At 41.5% G+C, this 17983-nt stretch overlaps 1 protein-coding gene across 1 annotated transcript; it reads left to right on the top strand.

Moving 5' to 3' along the window:
• Window positions 1-380: 380 nt before the first annotated feature.
• Window positions 381-8984, top strand: barhl1b (BarH-like homeobox 1b). Its single transcript, XM_017715645.2, has 3 exons — window positions 381-938; window positions 5592-5814; window positions 8387-8984. The coding sequence occupies exons 1-3, from the start codon at window positions 509-511 to the stop codon at window positions 8691-8693; spliced, it is 960 nt and encodes a 319-aa protein (XP_017571134.1). The 5' UTR covers window positions 381-508; the 3' UTR covers window positions 8694-8984.
• Window positions 8985-17983: the final 8999 nt, after the last annotated feature.

Below are 17983 nucleotides of genomic sequence, written 5' to 3' on the forward strand. Positions count from 1 at the left end.
AGAAAAATATCGGAACTCTTGAAGGAAGAAGAAACTTTTGCCATCCAGTGGATGAACAGCTACTCCAGCTGCACCTGTTTCGGATTTTCCTCCTGGATAGACCGCGAATAAATCCCACCTGGTGTCATTTTTATTGTTATTTTGATCTTTTTTTCTACATTCATTTCGGATTTTTGTTTAATTATTTAATTTTCTATTTTAAATTATAATTAAATAATACGATTTGTTTTCTTTTTCGATAATATTTTGTGTATTATTATTTAATTCATATTTAACTTTTTATTTTTGATTTTAATCATCGTTATTTATTTGTTTATTTATTTATTTGTTTGTTTCTTAACTTTTTTCATTTTTTATTTTTTTTATTCTTGTATTTTTTTATAATTTTTTTTAATCGTTATTATTATTGATATTATTTTAGCTCGTCCCTCCCCTCCAACCTCCCCCTCAGCCCCCCAAACTCCTCCAGTTCTCCTCGGATGAGCCCCTGATTTTCGGCCTGTCGGTGATGGAGGCGCCCGGCGCTTCGGGCTCCGCTTTCGGTATCGACTCTCTGCTGTCGCGCGGCCCCCCGGCGCTGCTGGACGGAGAGGCCGACGGGGCAGGAGGAGGAGGTGGAGGAGGAGGTGGTGGATGCTGCTCCTCTTCGCCGCTGGAGCTGAGTCCAGGCTCCGATGTTGACCGAGACCCTGAGCGGGACAGCAGCGCGTGCTCCTCGCCCCCCTCCCCCCGCCGGCCGCTGCTCGGGCTGCCCGGAGCTCCGCCGCGCACCGTCACCTCCTCCTTCCTCATCAGAGACATACTGGCAGACTGCAAGCCTCTGGCCGCGTGCGCACCTTACAGCACCGCGCAGCACGAGCCGGGCAGGACCGCGAGCAAGGAGGACTTCATACTGGACAAGATCCACAGCAACTCCTCCTCTGACAGCGAGTACAAAGGTAAACAACTGCGCAAAGCAGCGCGAGCGGGCATTGAAACTGTGAGAGAACAAAATATAAATCGCATTATTATCATCACCACCGCACCTCCTCCTCACTGAGGTACAAGTACAGTGTAATATTCTATCTCCTTACAGTCATAGACACGATCCACAGCAGCTCTAACTCTGACAGAATTTACAAAATATGACTTAGTATAGTTAATATAGTTTATTATAGTTTATATAGTTTATTATAGTTAATATAGTTTATTTATATAGAACTGTAATATAGCAAGTGAACACAATGCAAACGCGTTTATTATCATAAGATCAGGAGCTTCTGCCTCTGACAGTGAATAGGAAAGTACAAATAATAAAAATATAACAAGATCAAAAGCAGATTTTCTTTACGAATTTGAAAGTTAAAATGTTGTATTTAAAATTATTTTACTGTGCAAATTGTGCAAATAATGGAATTGGTGGTCCATAGTTGTCTCATTGTGTAAATTAAGGAATATATATATTTTTTTTAAATGTGCAGTTCAAAAGGAACAGAAGGAATAGAACTAAAGAAATAGGGAAAAGTGTCTGCTTTATAACGCTGAGCTGATAATAAGTGAACCAACCTAAAGCCCAACAACGCTGGACAAATCCATCCAAGTGTAAGTCATTAAAAACCGGTATTTGTTAAGTATGAAAGTTTACAGAAACTGTAGAGATGAAATGGGATTGAATACTGTCATTAGGATTTTGGAAGAGGTGCAGTGAAAATCCACACGAACATTATTTGGCGGGGTGAAAAAGTCCATCAGCTGGTTGCACTAAAATCAATACAACTAACCGAACCTCCAATAGCAAGTGAGCCCAATGTCAACCCACAATGTTGTCTGAAGGTTGATATGAATGGACATAAGAGGAGAAAAAAACGTGAGAATATAGACAACTCATATTTTCACTCTACGCTATGCAGGTAACGCACATCAAATGATACAGCAGAACAAGTGAGTGAAGAAAGCTGGTTAAGGAGGATTACTGCACCAGGAAGGGCACACAGCTGGGCTGGAGGAGCTCCTCCAGTGTCTTTTGCTGACAATGATAATATTTTACCATCCTGCTCACTTTATTTCTGCTAAAGTATGGATTTAATATTATTTATTTATTTACATATTTTCAGTAACAGGCGCGCGATGGATTTTCACACCACAGCACTTTAATAAGAATAAAAAACATCAGCGGTTCAAGTGCAGCTGCACTGTGTCAGTTCAGAATAAATGCACTCCTCAACTCGACTGTTCTATGATTATTATTATTATGATTATTATGATTATTATTGTTATGATTATTATTATTATGATTATTTTTATTATTATTATTATTATTATTGACCAAACAGAAGAAAACCCTGAACTGAAACTGTAGCTTTGTCAACACATTTTAGCACGTGCCTTTTATTGCAAGTATATATAATATTATATTACATATATAATACAACAATAATACATATATAATACTATAATGCTACGTAGTGTATAAATCACATATAAATCACCTCCATATTACACTGATTTCAGGCTGGATTTAATATAACATAAGTGATGTTAAAGACTAATATTTCACAACTTAGTAAAATATTGCAGAATAAAATAGGAGGTAAAATAGAAATGCTCTTGAATAGTTTTCAGTGACAAATGAAGCACTGCAGACAAATAAATAATAAACGATTTGACAAAAAAAATGCAACCAATCATTCAAATATTCAAAAAGTTGAGTAGCCTATTTTGGGTCTATCGACCTTCTAATAGCAAGTTAAGGAAATCCCTTTTTTGCATTGTGATAACATGTAAAATTGAACTCAGAATGTAAGGCAACCAGGTAACCTCCTTTTATTTAGGTTAAAACTGTGAATGGTCTCTGCACCTCTTTTGAATAAATAATGATGGTAGTATTGTTGTTAGTGAATGATTAGTCCTGCTCTTTCTATTAGCCTCTCATTAACATGAGGCCACCCTCAAGCTGTATTGTTGTTATTGACACCAACGTAGTGTAGGCAAAACACACACACGCACACACACACACTCAGAATCTCAGTTGTAATGCAAAAATGATTCCACCATTTTCCACAAGAGGGGGGTTTAGAAAGCAGAATTCAGAATGAGCAGAGAGATCAGAATAAACCTCACCATGACCACTGTGCTGTAAAGAGTTTGAGGATGTGTGAGTGAATGAGAGTGTGTGAGTGTGCATTAGAGTGGTCACCACATGTAAGGGTGTGCTGAGAGTGCGTGAGGGTCTATGGGAAAGCAATGAAGAGAGAGAGAGACAGATTGTGTTTTAGAGCAGAGCATAGAGAGAGAGAGAGAGAGAGAGAGAGAGAGAGTATGAGTGTTTAATGAGTTTGTGTGTATGTGTGTGTGCGTGTGTGCGTGTGTGTGTGTGTGTGTGTGCATGTTTGGGGGAGTGGGTGCAGTTGTCCCAGTGCTGCTCAGATTTGAGGGGCTCTGTCCCCCCTGTGGCTCAATTAGGCGGATTATCTGCTCCTCAGCTTCACTTTCTAACCAGCCTCACAGACCACAGCTCAGAGAAATACAGACCACAGGCCACAGGTCAGAGAAACACAGTGTCACAGACCACAGCTCAGAGAAACACAGCCTCACAGACCACAGCCCAGAGAAACACAGCCTCACAGACCACAGCCCAGAGAAACACAGCCTCACCGACCACAGCTAAGAAAAACACAGACCACAGCCCAGAGAAACACAGCCTCACAGACCACAGCCCAGAGAAACACAGCCTCACAGACCACAGCCCAGAGAAACACAGCCTCACAGACCACAGCTAAGAAAAACACAGACCACAGCCCAGAGAAACACAGCCTCACAGACCACAGCCCAGAGAAACACAGCCTCACAGACCACAGCCCAGAGAAACACAGCCTCACAGACCACAGCTAAGAAAAACACAGACCACAGCCCAGAGAAACACAGCCACACAGACCACAGCTCAGAGAAACACAGCTTCACAGATCACAGCTAAGAAAAACACAGACCACAGCTCAGAGAAATACAGGCTCACAGACCACAGCTCAGAGAGACATAGCCTTATAGACCAGAGCTTAGAGAAACATAGCCTCACAGACCACAGCTCAGAGAAACACAGCCTCACAAACCACAGTTCAGAGAAACACAGCCTCACAGACCACAGCTCAGAGAAACACAGGCTCACAGACCACAGCTCAGAGTAACACAGCATCACTGACCACAGCTTAAAGACACACAGACTCTCAGACCAAAGCTAAGAAAAGCACAGACCACAGTTCAGAGAAACACAGGCTCATAGAGTGTAGCTCAGAGATACACAGGCTCACAGAGCACAGCTCAGAGAAATACAGCCTCTCAGAGCACAACTCAAAGATACACCGGCTCACAGAGCACAACACAGTTCAGAGAAACAAAGCCTCACAGAACACAGCTCAGAGAAACACAGCCTCACAGAGCACAGCTCAGAGGAACACAGCCTCACAGTGCACAACTTCACAGCTTCACACCCAGTGAAAAGTCTTACATAGCACTGCTCAGAGTGAACACAGCTTCACACAGAGAGAAGCGTTACAGCATAGCTCAGAGTGATCATAGTTTTACACAAAGTGAAAATTCTTAGCACAGCCCTGACTGAACACACCCTCACAGAGCACAGCTCAGAGAAACACAGGTTCACAGAGCACAGCTCAGAGAAACACAGCCTCACAGAGCATTGCTCATAGAATCAGTCTTACAGAGACCACAGCTCAGAGAAACACAGGTTCATAGAACACAGCTCAGAGAAACATAGCCTCATAGACCACATGCCAGAGAAATGCAGGCTCACAGTGCACAGGTACAAGAAATGTAGCTTCACATAGCACAGTTCAGAGTAACACAGCCTTAGACACAGAGAAAAGCCTTACACAGCACAGCTCACAGAAACATGGCTTTACACAGTCTCCTACAACAAAGCACAGAGAACCAGCCTCAGAGAGAGAAAGAGAGAGACAGAGAAGCACAGGCAACATGTACTCACACACTGAGACACTAAAATTCTAAAAACTAGAAAAGCAGTGAATAGAGAGAACAGCAGCCAAGGACTTTGATCATTTCTCTTATTGTTGATGATTTAAACACAGCCTTGTTCTTGGATAAAACCTTGATCATTTAAAACTCATTGAAGTATGTGTAGGAGGGTAGAAAGACTGATTTTACTGAATTTTAAAGGATCTGAAAAAGATCAAAATGCCCCTACTTCCCAAAAATGTAAACCACAAAAAATGTAAAACTAATCCATTCCAGCTATATATTTCTATTTCAATTATAATACATTTTCCATACAATTTGAAGATTTATTTATCAAGTAGTGTTGCTTTTATTGTGCCTATTTTGGACACATAAAGCTTCATTTTTAAAATATGTTCAATTTTACAGTTTCAGTTTTCATTTACTGTCTTTTGCTTACTGGTTATTAAGACTAATTAACCGTTCGTTCATTCATTCATTCATTCATTCATTAATTCATTAATTCATTAATTCATTCATTCATTCATTCATTCATTCGTTCGTTCGTTCGTTCGTTCGTTCGATCGTTCATTCAGCGGGTGTCCTTTCCTCTGTCCCTCACTCTGCTCTTATCGCTGTCTCTGCAGTGAAGGATGAGGCGGAGAGGGAGATCTCCAGCAGCAGGGACAGTCCTCAGGTCCGCCTCAAAAAGCCCCGCAAAGCCCGCACGGCCTTCACCGACCACCAGCTGGCGCAGCTCGAGCGCAGCTTCGAGCGGCAAAAATACCTGAGCGTGCAGGACCGCATGGAGCTCGCGGCCTCCCTCAACCTGACCGATACACAGGTCAAGACCTGGTACCAGAACCGCAGGTATAAAACCACTGCACACTGACCCCACACACGGGCAGAGGGAATAGCGGTCATTCAACAACAAATGAACCCTATTCGATGTTCTGACACGTCAAAAATAGATTTTTTTCCAAAAAAAAAAATGTTTTCCTAACTTTCGTAGAAAGATACAAAGTAGCCCACCAGCTACATTTTACAAGAAGGAAAATTTCACTTCATTTTAAAGCTGAGGAGAATGTTCGGTTTCAGCCACAATTTAACAGAAAGTCCACTTAAGTGCATTTGAGCTAAATAAATAAATATAGACAGATTTTAAAGGGGTCGTAAAAAGCTGGTGACAGAACTGAGGTGGTCTGTCACAAAAAAGGAAACAGAAAAAACACTGAGGTGGTGCACACGGTGAAAGAAAACACACTCTTTCCCTTTATTTATGCACTTTCTCTAATATAGATATTATTATACAGATATTAATAGAATCTGGGCATATGCTCGTTTGCTTACTGTTGCAGTCTCAACAAACCTGATATTTTAAATGCTATTTAAACTATTTTGTAGCTCATTTATACATTCACTCGATTTCGGGTGAAATTTGCACAGTTCAGCAAATTTTTACAAAAAAATAGAAAATCTCATTTTAAACTAGAAATACAACAGAAAACAAAGCAAATACAAAGAAAATTCAACAGAAAGAAAGGAAATCAAGCACGATTTTACTTTATTTAAAAATGTAAGTCAATATGTTGAGTTGAAACTCGAGTCAATATGAACCGAGATCGTAACAGATTTGACTTACACTAAAAACTAAATTTACGACAAAACACGATAATCACTAAACAGAAAAACAGGTTTTGTTTTTAATAATCCAGTGACGAACAGCATGGTTTCATTTCACAATTTACCTCATAAAATAACAAAACAAAAACACAAATAAAGGAAAACGCACGCTGGGGGTTTTCTGCAGTTACTAGGGAGAAACAATCTAATTTAATTTCATGCTTCGTTAAAAAACAGACACACGCAGATGATCTTAATACCAGTTTGTTCTGACCTCATTAGTGTATAATTCGACTCAAACACTTCGCTGCATGAACCGAGAGCCGAGATACGAATGAAACTGGTAAATCCTGTCCCAGCAGCTCGAGCCCTCAGAGAGGATTTCCACAAACTCTCCTCTCTCCACAGGCCTTTGTCCAGCTAAATCATCGCTTATGAAATAAATACAGAAAACACATCACTTTCGGGCATGAATTATACATCGGTGCATCCATGCTGCATGAATTATTAACGGCTCTAACTAAACAGTTAGACAATTATTATAATTATGAATTATTAAATGGTCAGCGCGCCCTTTGTCCGAGCTCTTACAGCTGGAAGACGAAACTGTTCTCTGATTTGTACTATATTTATTTGGGCTGCGGTTTTTGCAAACTTTTATACTTTTATGTGGAACTTTGAGGCGCCCAGTGCACCATATGGCGAGACAACAAGGACCTGCCAAGTTCCAGTTTACCCTCCACTCAGATGGGAAGGACAAAATCACAACTGGTTTCTCTTCTTCTGCTGGCCTCTTACATTCTCCCCACATTCAACTTCAGCTGTGGCTTCGTCAGTCAGTCGACGAGAGCATAACAAGCGCACATAACTGAATGATTTGAATATACATTTGATCTGTATTCATGTTTATGGCAGTGAAAGGGGACAAAAAACAGTGTCACTGGGACAGGAGCCCTAATGTCACTGGGGTGGGACCTTCAAGGGTACATCTCAGTATGTTTATACAGAGAACATAACTGAACCATAACCCACTGAATTTATATTTTCTACGTTGTGCTGACTCCACACACCCCGTCTCGTCTCCAGGCTTTGATTTCATTGTTCTGTTTTAAAATTACGTTTTGAAAATGTACAAATGTGTATGTTTTACCTGGGAAAACTTACTTAAGGTTCACAGTTGGAGCTTAAAACCACTGCTGTACAGAACCTTTAATTCTCACAGTGTAGAACACATTGTGGTGAAATTGAGATTCAAAAAAGGAAACATTACGAGAAAAAAAAAAAAAATTTTTGCAGCTTTCCTCTACAATTCCTTATTTGATCCAGGCTAATTAACCCTTTTAACTACGCTTAATAAGGAAACAAGCCACAGAAGCTGTTCTGATTGGTCGAAAGTGATTACATTAGAGTTGTGCTTTGGATGAACACCTAACAGTGCTTAGTTCTTTTTTTTATTGATTTATTTTTTTTGGACGAATTTTTCTTACTCCTATAAAATAAAACCTGGATTGACTATTGTTTTATTTAATTAAAAAAAAACAGTGGCCAAACCACGAGATCAAAAGCCTAAAATAAATATAATGAATTATAAAAACTCACTTTTCAGCCATATAGCTTAACACATCATTTAAAAAAACAGATATGGACATTAATGAATGAACCTATGTCTTACTCAATGAACACATCATCATGAATATGACTGGTGCGCACGCATCATTTAACACCTTTGTTCTCCAAATGGGTAGACAAAAAAAAAAAAAAAAACTAACGTTCACCTGTGTGTCACCTCTTTCTTCTCCACAACGCAACCGCGCTGAAGGACGAAGTGGAAGAGGCAGACCGCGGTGGGGCTGGAACTGTTGGCGGAGGCGGGGAATTATTCTGCGCTGCAGAGGATGTTCCCCTCGCCCTACTTCTACCCCCAGAGCCTGGTGTCCAACCTGGACCCCGGAGCAGCTCTCTACCTGTACAGAGGAGCCTCGGCCCCGCCCCCGGCCCTGCAGCGCCCCCTCGTCCCGCGTATCCTCTTGCACGGCCTGCAGGGCGGCGCCAGTGAGCCTCCCCCGCCTCCACCTCCTCTACCCCCCTTGTCCGGAGTGCTCCCCAGACCCACCCCACCACGATGAACAGCAGCACGCGCGGGACTTTACCGAAAAATAAACTCAAACACTGGCAGCTTCGGACTCTACGAACAATGAGAGAGAGAAAAGATAAGTTTTTACCGACCAGTGACAAAAGTATGGAGATATAACCTAAAGCCACTGTACTCACTCAATGGACTCAATGACATAGCAGCAAACTCTGGTTGGTGAAATGATAATCACTGTCGGTCCTAATTTATTGAAATATTTATTTCCCCTTTGTATTTAAATGATATATTTATATAGCTAGGCCTACTGTTTACCATTTATGTTTTGGAAAAAAAAGGACATTGTTTATAAAGGACGCAATAATGACGACAAAGGAAAACACATCAGGGGCACATTATTATTATTATTATTATTATTATTATTATTATTATTATTATTATTATTATTATTATTATTATTATTATTGGCTAAGCAGTGACAGTCACGCGCCTTGATAATTAACGCGGAAAGCCCCTGTATATAAATCTCCAAACAGCATTTTTCCCCATATTTCCGAGACAACAGCTTCTTTCAAGACTGTCAAATGAAAAGGAACATCAGGTTGCGTGTACATAGGAAAATTTGGCTCAAATTACGGTTTCATATCTTGGCTTTTTTTCAGTCATTCAGTGTTTTTTTCACAGGTGAGGAGGATGACAGTCACGTCCAAACTCCAAAAATGTCAATAACTTCTATGGATTACTCTGAATCCGATTCCTCAAGCCAATCAAGAGTAAAGAGAAACACGCCCGTTTGGCGTCTCCCACGGCTTAACGCGAGACCACCGAATGCACTGAAGTTGGACGGATCTTTAGGAGCACTAAAAGACTACACTGCCGTGTCCGAAACGGTCCCCTAATCACTATACCCTACATTTCACTAGAAAGTCAAATGTCAAATGTCTAGAACACTATTATAGGCAACAGAACTGGTGATGCTAGTAAATGATTTCGGACACTACGTCATACGGGTTTCTCATTACTGCAAATTCCGTATCGCACACAGTATAAACGTCATTCCGCCAGTTCACTATACCCGCTGAGTCTGACTGCACACATCAGAAGAGCTTCCCTCCGCCTGTAACAGGTGTAAAGAGAGGTCTGTGGAGACGCTGCCTCTGTACCTGGGCTCATCAGAGAAGACCAACTATCGCAGTGCATTATGGATACCCTCTACCCGATGGGGTACATCGGTTGGAACCCCCAAAAAGTGCACTAGTGAACAGGGCACAGTTTCGGACACAGCTTGGGAGTATAAAGAGGATTTGTGCTGCAAACCGCCATAACAGTTACTGTGTAACATCTGGCACACGGCGCGCGTAATGGATGCGTAAAGAGCGCATAAGGTGTGTGCAAAGGACTGGTTAGGTGCGCAGAAAGAGTATATAAGGGCGCGTAAAGGATGCGTAAGGGATGCGCAAATGCCATGCGTAAAGGAAGCAGAAGGGACACATAACGGGTGCGTAACGGGCGCGGAAAGGACGCATGAAGGGCACCCAACGCGTGCGCCTGCAACTTAGAGAAAACGGGGCTTTCGGACAGGAAAAAAAAGGAACTAAAAATATTACAAATGAAATATTATCTGGGTGCCAACCCATGCCAAGCACTCGATGATGATGATATTGTGATTAACATCATTTAAACAGTGTCCTGCCTATCGCCCCAACCCGATGTGTTAGAGCAGACGTTTGTGCATTATTCTGTATAAAGCCGTTGAAATAATATCTTGTCATTCTTTTGGTGAAGGTGTATATTGAGAATATTGATTTTGTGAAGTGATTCTCGTATTTCCAGATGATTTTTGTCTTTAGACCCCCTTGTGCTTTAGCGGTATGAACTTTGTAAAAAAAAAAATCTTACAGCTGCTGAATACGCATGGGGGGGATTTGAAGTAAGGAGAATTACTTTTATAAATGTGCTAATAAAGATCTTTCACAAAAAGACGTGACGGGATGATGTGCAGAATGTGGAGAGCGCGAATGAAACGCAGCGCCACTTGAAAAGTGTTTTCATAGCCAGAAAACCTCATCAAACCTGACTCTGCAGCCAGTACCACGAGCATGACCGCGCGTAATGCCTCAACTGCTCAAACCCTCAGATTTAGTTAAAGGGATTAATAACAAGGGCACTTGAGAGGCGCGGCGGGGACGGCGCTGCCTCTGACATCTGCAGGTTTATTTTCCTGGAGGATGAAGCTGCGCGAAAGAAAAAAGAGCAGGCAAAAATGTGTTCTGTTAATGAAGTCAACCTCGAGGACAGATTTAAAGTCTAGAGCGCTCAGTAACACGACAGTAAATCTTAATTAATTGGCTGATCGGTCAAGCAAACAATCGCACACTGATGATGACTGATGCTGCATTCCTGACAGCTGCAAAAGGGTGAGGCTGCTTTAGGGTCCATCTCAGGAGAGACTCGACTCGATGGAGAGCAACTATCTCTCTTAAAATCACAATCTGCTCAAACTGAGTATATTCTGATGAGCTGTATCTCAATTCTGTACGCTGGAAAAAACACACCTCAGTGAGAAATGGGCACATTTTAAAAATAAAAGCAATGAAAATGAAAAGGAATTCATATAAACCAATAAAGAAAACGAGAAAACTTACACGTCTAATGGAACTGAACTCAGATTGCTTAGGAAAAAAAACAAAACAAACACCACCATAGAAGCGAAATCAAAAATTACATTTCAAAAAATTCTATTAGGGCAAAAATGTGTTTGAATAATTTTTCAACACGACTGTCAGACACTTTGCTCAAAGCTCGCACTATTTGGTTAGCATGGTGGATTTAATTTGTCAAACCTAAAAAAAAAAAAAAAAAAAAGAAAGGAAAAAAAGTTAATAAGGATGTGAGGCAGAGGGGAGAGCCTTCGCCACGTTAACCTTTCAGATACTTCCAGGGGGCTTTACAGACCGAAGCAAACTTAATTCACCCCCTCATACTTTAAAGTTTAGCTCCACTATCTCTTATTAATAGATTAGACCACAAATATCACTCTAATCACGGGCCAGGATTAGAGCAGCGCGAGCGAGTTTCTAAACCTCTTTTTTCCATATAGTTCGCGTCTGGAAACGGATAACAGCTGACATTTTCCAGCAACAGAGTGGACACACGCTCTTGTCATCATTTTTTTTTAACCAGCGTCAGCGCTCATCATCGCGTTTCCATAACCAACACGTGGATGAAATATTAATGGTCACCAGAGTGTGTAATTGTTTTAAGTGCCCTAAATGATCCCATTTGGAAAATGGCATTTGTTTCCATCCCCCTTTTTTTTCCTCTTGTGCGGTGCTGCTCGCCTGCTCGCTGCCAAGAAGCTCCAGCAGCTGGTCAGCGGGCCGGAGTGGGGGGGCAGCTGGGGAGGGAAGGGGAGGGTGTTTGGGCGTTAGGGTAAGGAGGATAGAGGGGCAGCTGCTCAGCGGAACAGCCCCCATGCCCCTCCCCTTTCTCCCCCCTGCGCATCAAACTGCCCTTAAAGCGCGCTCCGTGTCTGACACGACCGCTGAATGGCCACATTAACGAGCAGACAAAAGGCAGTAATGGCTTTTAATTGAAAGTCGATAACGGGGTGAGGATGAGCTGCAAGTACAGCGGAGCGGTTATAGGCTCGCGGCGCAGGCCGCGTGCGCTCGTCCACAGACAAAATATGACCATCACCGTTACGAATCGCAATTTTTGGCTAAGAATCCTGATGATAGACACCAGTACGAGCCCACCATCTTCATGAAGGAGAGGAGCTGATTGAAGCAAAGCTCCTCCGGGCTCCTTAAAACACGCACAGGAGGGTTTTGCATGTGAAAAGGAGGAGGGATGGGGTGGGGAGGGGGATCTTTTCTGCCCTTGGTGGGGGTAAATCCCCGGTTCTCCTGCGGGATTGTCCCCGGCTCGGGGTTAATGAAGTGCGGGGCTGAGTGGCGCTGAGCTGCCCAACACCACCCCAACACGATGGATTAGAGCTCAGGCGAATACAAACTAAACCCAGAGCAGCCTGCGCGCGAATGAAGAGGCAATCAAAGTACTGTTTGCCTTCTTATGGAGAGATAGTCTTTTTTTTTCAGCCCAAGAATCTTTTCACTCGCTCTCCTTCCCCTGTGAGGCCACACCGATGGAAATACAGCATTAAAAAGGCTAAAATACTGAGGCCTGAAAATAGTTTCATGTGCTTCATTATGTGTAAAAGTTTGGGCGCCTCTTGGAACACGTTCTGATGATTTTCTAAATAAAAATAAGCTCACATAAAACACACTTCTGCACAGCTTTAATGTATAATTACTTTGCACTTGCTAAATTTAACACATTAGGAGTAAAATAAAACATACAATCGGGCCTATACAAAAAAGTTAGGACTTTAATAAAATAATAATAGAAGTTATTTTTTATTTTAAATGTTTGTATATTTTTTTATTTGTCAAGATCAATGTCATGTTTACGTCTATAGAAGTTGTGTTAAATTGTTCACTTAGAAAAATTCACTTGATTTCACTTAGAAAATCAAACTGTGTAATCAAACTGGTGTTTTTTTGGCTCCTTTTATGCTTTATGTAGAAAAATTAGAAGTGAAAAGCTTATAAACTATTAAAAGTTGTTTGATTTACAACAACAACAACAACAACAACAAAAATATTAATGATAATTAAGTCATTTCCAAAATTACTTTTCTAAATCTCATATTTTCCACAAAGAAAAATAAACAGATAATATCAATAAACAAGTTAAATCAATAATTATTACTATTATAACAACAAGGTGCTGGCCACTATTTTAAATGTATTACGGTTTGGCTCAGTTATCCACTCATATTCAGACAACATGGAAAAGCTAGCTTGTATCTGAAGTGGTTATGTGAAATTGGGTCAGGGGGGTGAGTCAGTGGGTTTAGGGTGGGGTTAGAGTGGGGTTAGGGGCACCTGCTGAAGCACCATGACCCCAGTGACCTGGAGCAAGGTGGCTAGGACAGCGTCACCGCACCACCACTCACACGCATAAACACCTGTCCTCTATTTCTCTCCAGACTTTACATGAAGGAGAATGGGTAATTGGAAAGACAGCAGGGAGGAATGAGGAGGTAAATAGCCTGAGCGCAAAAGGCACATCCAGAAAATGACTAGAATCAGTAAACACAGATAGACACATTTAGAGTGGAGGGAGGAGTGGGTGCACAATGGGAAAGAAGTGGTAAGCAGCTCCCATGACACTGTCCTGGATATCAAATCCAATCCATGCCTGAAGGCATAAGGATGGTGGTGTAGAAAAGACTTGGTGTGACATTGGGGAGATAACCCAGTAATCATTGCCCCAATAAAACCCAAAGCATTCCAATCTTGGGTCAGGGGCAGAGGGATTGACATCCCAATCTCAGCAAATAATGAAAATGTTCCTCTCTAAGTCCGAGAGAGGAGAGCGAGAACAGAGGGCCAATGGACAGGCACAAAGCACGACAGTGGACATGAAAGGAATGAGTGCGAGGATCCCCTCCAGTCAGCACTGTCGGCCATGCCGCTCTCAGCAGGGGAGCATGTAAAAGATAGTGGTATTAGGCGACAGGGTGATTATCTAATCAATACGTGTTTGGTGTAGTAGGGGCCAGTGGTTACTACCCCCCACTCTCTACACTCACATGGATAAGCAGAAGTTGCTCCTCTGGGAATACTTACAACTGCAGACACAGAGAGAGAGAGAGAGAGAGAGAGAGAGGGAGAGAGAGAGAGAGAGAGATGTGATCACCACCACTAGGGCCAGTGCAGGAAGAATGGGGATAAATGCTGGCAGTCCCAGTTCCATATGTCCCCCATGCTCTATACTGACCCCCACTGGTGGGCATATGCTAGTTTCTCAGTAACAATGCAAAACCTGTTCAGTTATTGACAAGCCTTCAGAAAATATGGATAAAATAATAATATTAGCATAAAATAATAACACTTTATTATTATTATTATTATTATTATTATTATTGCTGTTGTTGTTGTTGTTGCCACACAATCAATTATATTTGCACAAAATTATAACAATTAAACTGCATAATAATAATAATAATAATAATAATAATAGTATAAAAATAGTACATTCTAACTCTACATCTGTGCATACTAATTTTAAACATATTTTTTATTTGTCCAAAAATATTAATAGAAAATACATGCTGAACATTTCATTCACATTATTGTTAGTGAAGTTACTGGAAATAAATAAATAAATGAAGTATTGAATAAAATGTGTTCTCTGGTGTAGCCTTTAACCTCCATACAGTTGGCTATGCTGTAATGATCCCAGTGAACAGTATGCATGCATGTATGGCGCAGTGCACCATGTTTTGGGGCCTCATTTATAGTGGATTAGATTTGAAAAACAGGAACTTTCTGGAGCCCCCGTGAACACCCCTGGGTCAGCAGCATGGACCCTCAGAGCCCCAGAGTCTCATAAACATAAAGGAGCGAGTAAGAATGAATAAAGGATGAGGAGAGCTATACATGTATTTTTAACGCTTGCCTGTGTGAAGTGCAGCAGGACTGTGTGATGGGTTGTATGAAGGCACAGGGGGCAAAGGGAGGGGATGGACACTGGGTTATTGTTTGTTTTCATGGTGCAGTGTGACAGGGCATGTGATGCATCAGGAGGGGAAAAAGCACACACATATACAGGCACACTCCTGGGAGTTTCTGGCAGAATCTCAAATGTCAACTGATCTTCTTCTCTTTGGATGGAGCCTGATCTCATAAGAAGGATAACAGGTTCTGTCAAAGGGTCCACATCATGGAAAACTGAGTTTTCTCTGCTTTTTTAAATAAAAGTTTCAAAATGTACTGTTTGTTTTCCAGTCCATACAGAGTGTCTATGGAAACTAAACTAAAACTGCCTGTATTTGGAATTCACTGTTTTAGTGAAGTCATGAAAACTGACATTTGTCCTCCTATCCAGCCTGCAGTGACTTGGCCCTGCCCATAATCACTTATGTTACAAGGACTGTTTTAACTTAGGACTTCTTATGGAATGAGGTATAATAGGGCAGCCAATCAGAACAGAGCTCATTTACATATATCAGTTTTAATGGCAGCCTGTTGAAAAGCTTGGAAAATGGTCACATATCGCTGTTGTTGGGACAAAACCTTGTATCTCCATTTTTGTCATTTTTCTGTTTTTGACATGATTTGAAAATGCCTGTTACCATTTACATTGTTTGTAAATTTCATGATGAATGGACTAAAAGAAATGGCCCAAAATGACTTGGAAAAAAGTCTTGTTCCATTAACTTACATTAAAAGTACAGGAAGTTTTTTCCTTTTCCTGTGAAGTTGTCATTTTGGAAATGCAAAGTTTTTTTTCTGATAAGAGCGATATACTACATAACTTTTTATTTTGTATTTTTGGTACACACAATCACATAAAAGTGGTGGACCTCAAAGAAAAAAGTAGAATGCATGAAAAAAATGGGATTTTGGCCCTTTAAACTATGTGGCATTCCTGGTTCTTGATTCCAGCAAATTATAATATTTGAGAAAACTGAGAAATTTTAAAATCTCCAGAAAGTCTTCATGTGCCTATTAGCTTTTGTTATCACTGATGGTGTGATGAAGATGTTTGGCACTGAGCCGATTTATTTCTACTCTGAGCCTTTAGTCAGGCTGCCACTGGCAGTCTGGAGGAAAGCCCACAGGGAAGACACTCATTGCCCTGCACTGTTCTCTTCCTTCTGAGTCATCAAACATTTCTTTTCATGAAATCCACCAACAATGATGCATCCTGAGCACGAATTCCTCATAGATCTAAACAAAAATCCTAATATCCATTGTACATACATTTACATATGTGTATGTACCACATCAGATACGCTGCAAGTGTTGAAAATGGTACAGACAGGCCTACAGTTAATGTTATTAAGTTGGGACAAGCATCACCTAATTGGCCACAGGGGTAGATACACTGTAGGCTCAACATCGAGTGACTAACCTTTGACTTTCTGATTGCCTCTGAGGACCCCCAGGGCTGGCCCAGCTTGATGCCGGACTGAACTGCAATTCTAGTCCACAGCAAGGACCTTGAGCTAACGAGGAGACGATGGAGAGCCTGGTCAGCTGAAGCAACGTCCGAGTGGGAAAGGAGAGCAGCCATTGCCAACAGCAATAATGCCCACCCCATCTATATACCTATAGACATACTGAGGGCTGTGACAGGCTTAAAAGCCATTAGTGGAAAATTAAAATGTGTAGGAGCAAAAATTGGCTCAGCCACAAAGTAGTAGACCATGCAAATTCACAGAGCAGGGCAGGTGAGTGTTGAAACTCTTAGCACTAAACAATAGCCTATACTCTGTGGCATCACTCACTAGTCCAAACTACATACTATTGGAAACAACATCAGCACAAGAACTGTGTGTCAGTAGCTTAATGAAATGGGTTTCCAAAGCTGAGCAACTGTACACAACCCTAAGTTCACTGTGAGCAATGCCAAATGTTAGTTGGAGCAGTATAAAGGTCACTGGCCCTGGACTCTGGAGCAGTGGAAATGTGTTTTCTGAAATGATCAATCACATTTCACTATTTGGTGATTCTGTCTAATGGATGAATCTGGGTTTGGGAGAATGCTGCCTACCAGAATGCATAGTGCCAACAGTGACATTTGATGGAGGAGGGATAATTATCATAAGCTGGTTTTCAGGGTTTGGAATAGCCCCTCTTACTTTCAGTGAAAGGTAATGTTAAAGCTGAAACATACAAAGTCACTTTAGACAATTCAATGCTTCCAATTTTGCGGCAACAGTTTGGGGAAGGCTCTTTCCTGTTCCAGTTTTACTGTGTCCCTGTGCACAAAGCAAGGTCCATAATAACATGGTTTGGCAAGTTTGGGGTGGAGGAACTCCAGTGGCCTGCATAGGGCCGTGACCTCAATCCCAGTGAATGCCTCTGGGGTGAACTGGAATGAGCCAGACCTTTTCATTGAACATCAACGCCTGACCTCACAAATGCTCTTTTGACCGAAAAGGGTATAAGTTCCTAAAGAAACACTCCAAGACCTCTGAAAAGCCTTATCAGAGGAGTGGAGGCTGTTGTAGTCGAAAGGGGGTGAGGGAGGCAACTCCATGGGGCATTTTGAGATGAGATGTCCAGCAAGCTCATATAGATGTGTTGATTAGGTGTCCACATACTTTTGGCCATATACTATAAATAAACATTAAGCAAATAATAAGCTTACTTCTCATGTTGTGGGGTTGGGGTTGCCTTTAGTGTAACTGTGTCATTATTTTAGCATAGAGGGTCAGTACTCAGGAGGCATGGAATCAATAATAGGTCA

This window comes from Pygocentrus nattereri, chromosome 16, assembly GCF_015220715.1.
Source record: "Pygocentrus nattereri isolate fPygNat1 chromosome 16, fPygNat1.pri, whole genome shotgun sequence".
Classification (NCBI taxonomy): Eukaryota; Metazoa; Chordata; class Actinopteri; order Characiformes; family Serrasalmidae; genus Pygocentrus; species Pygocentrus nattereri.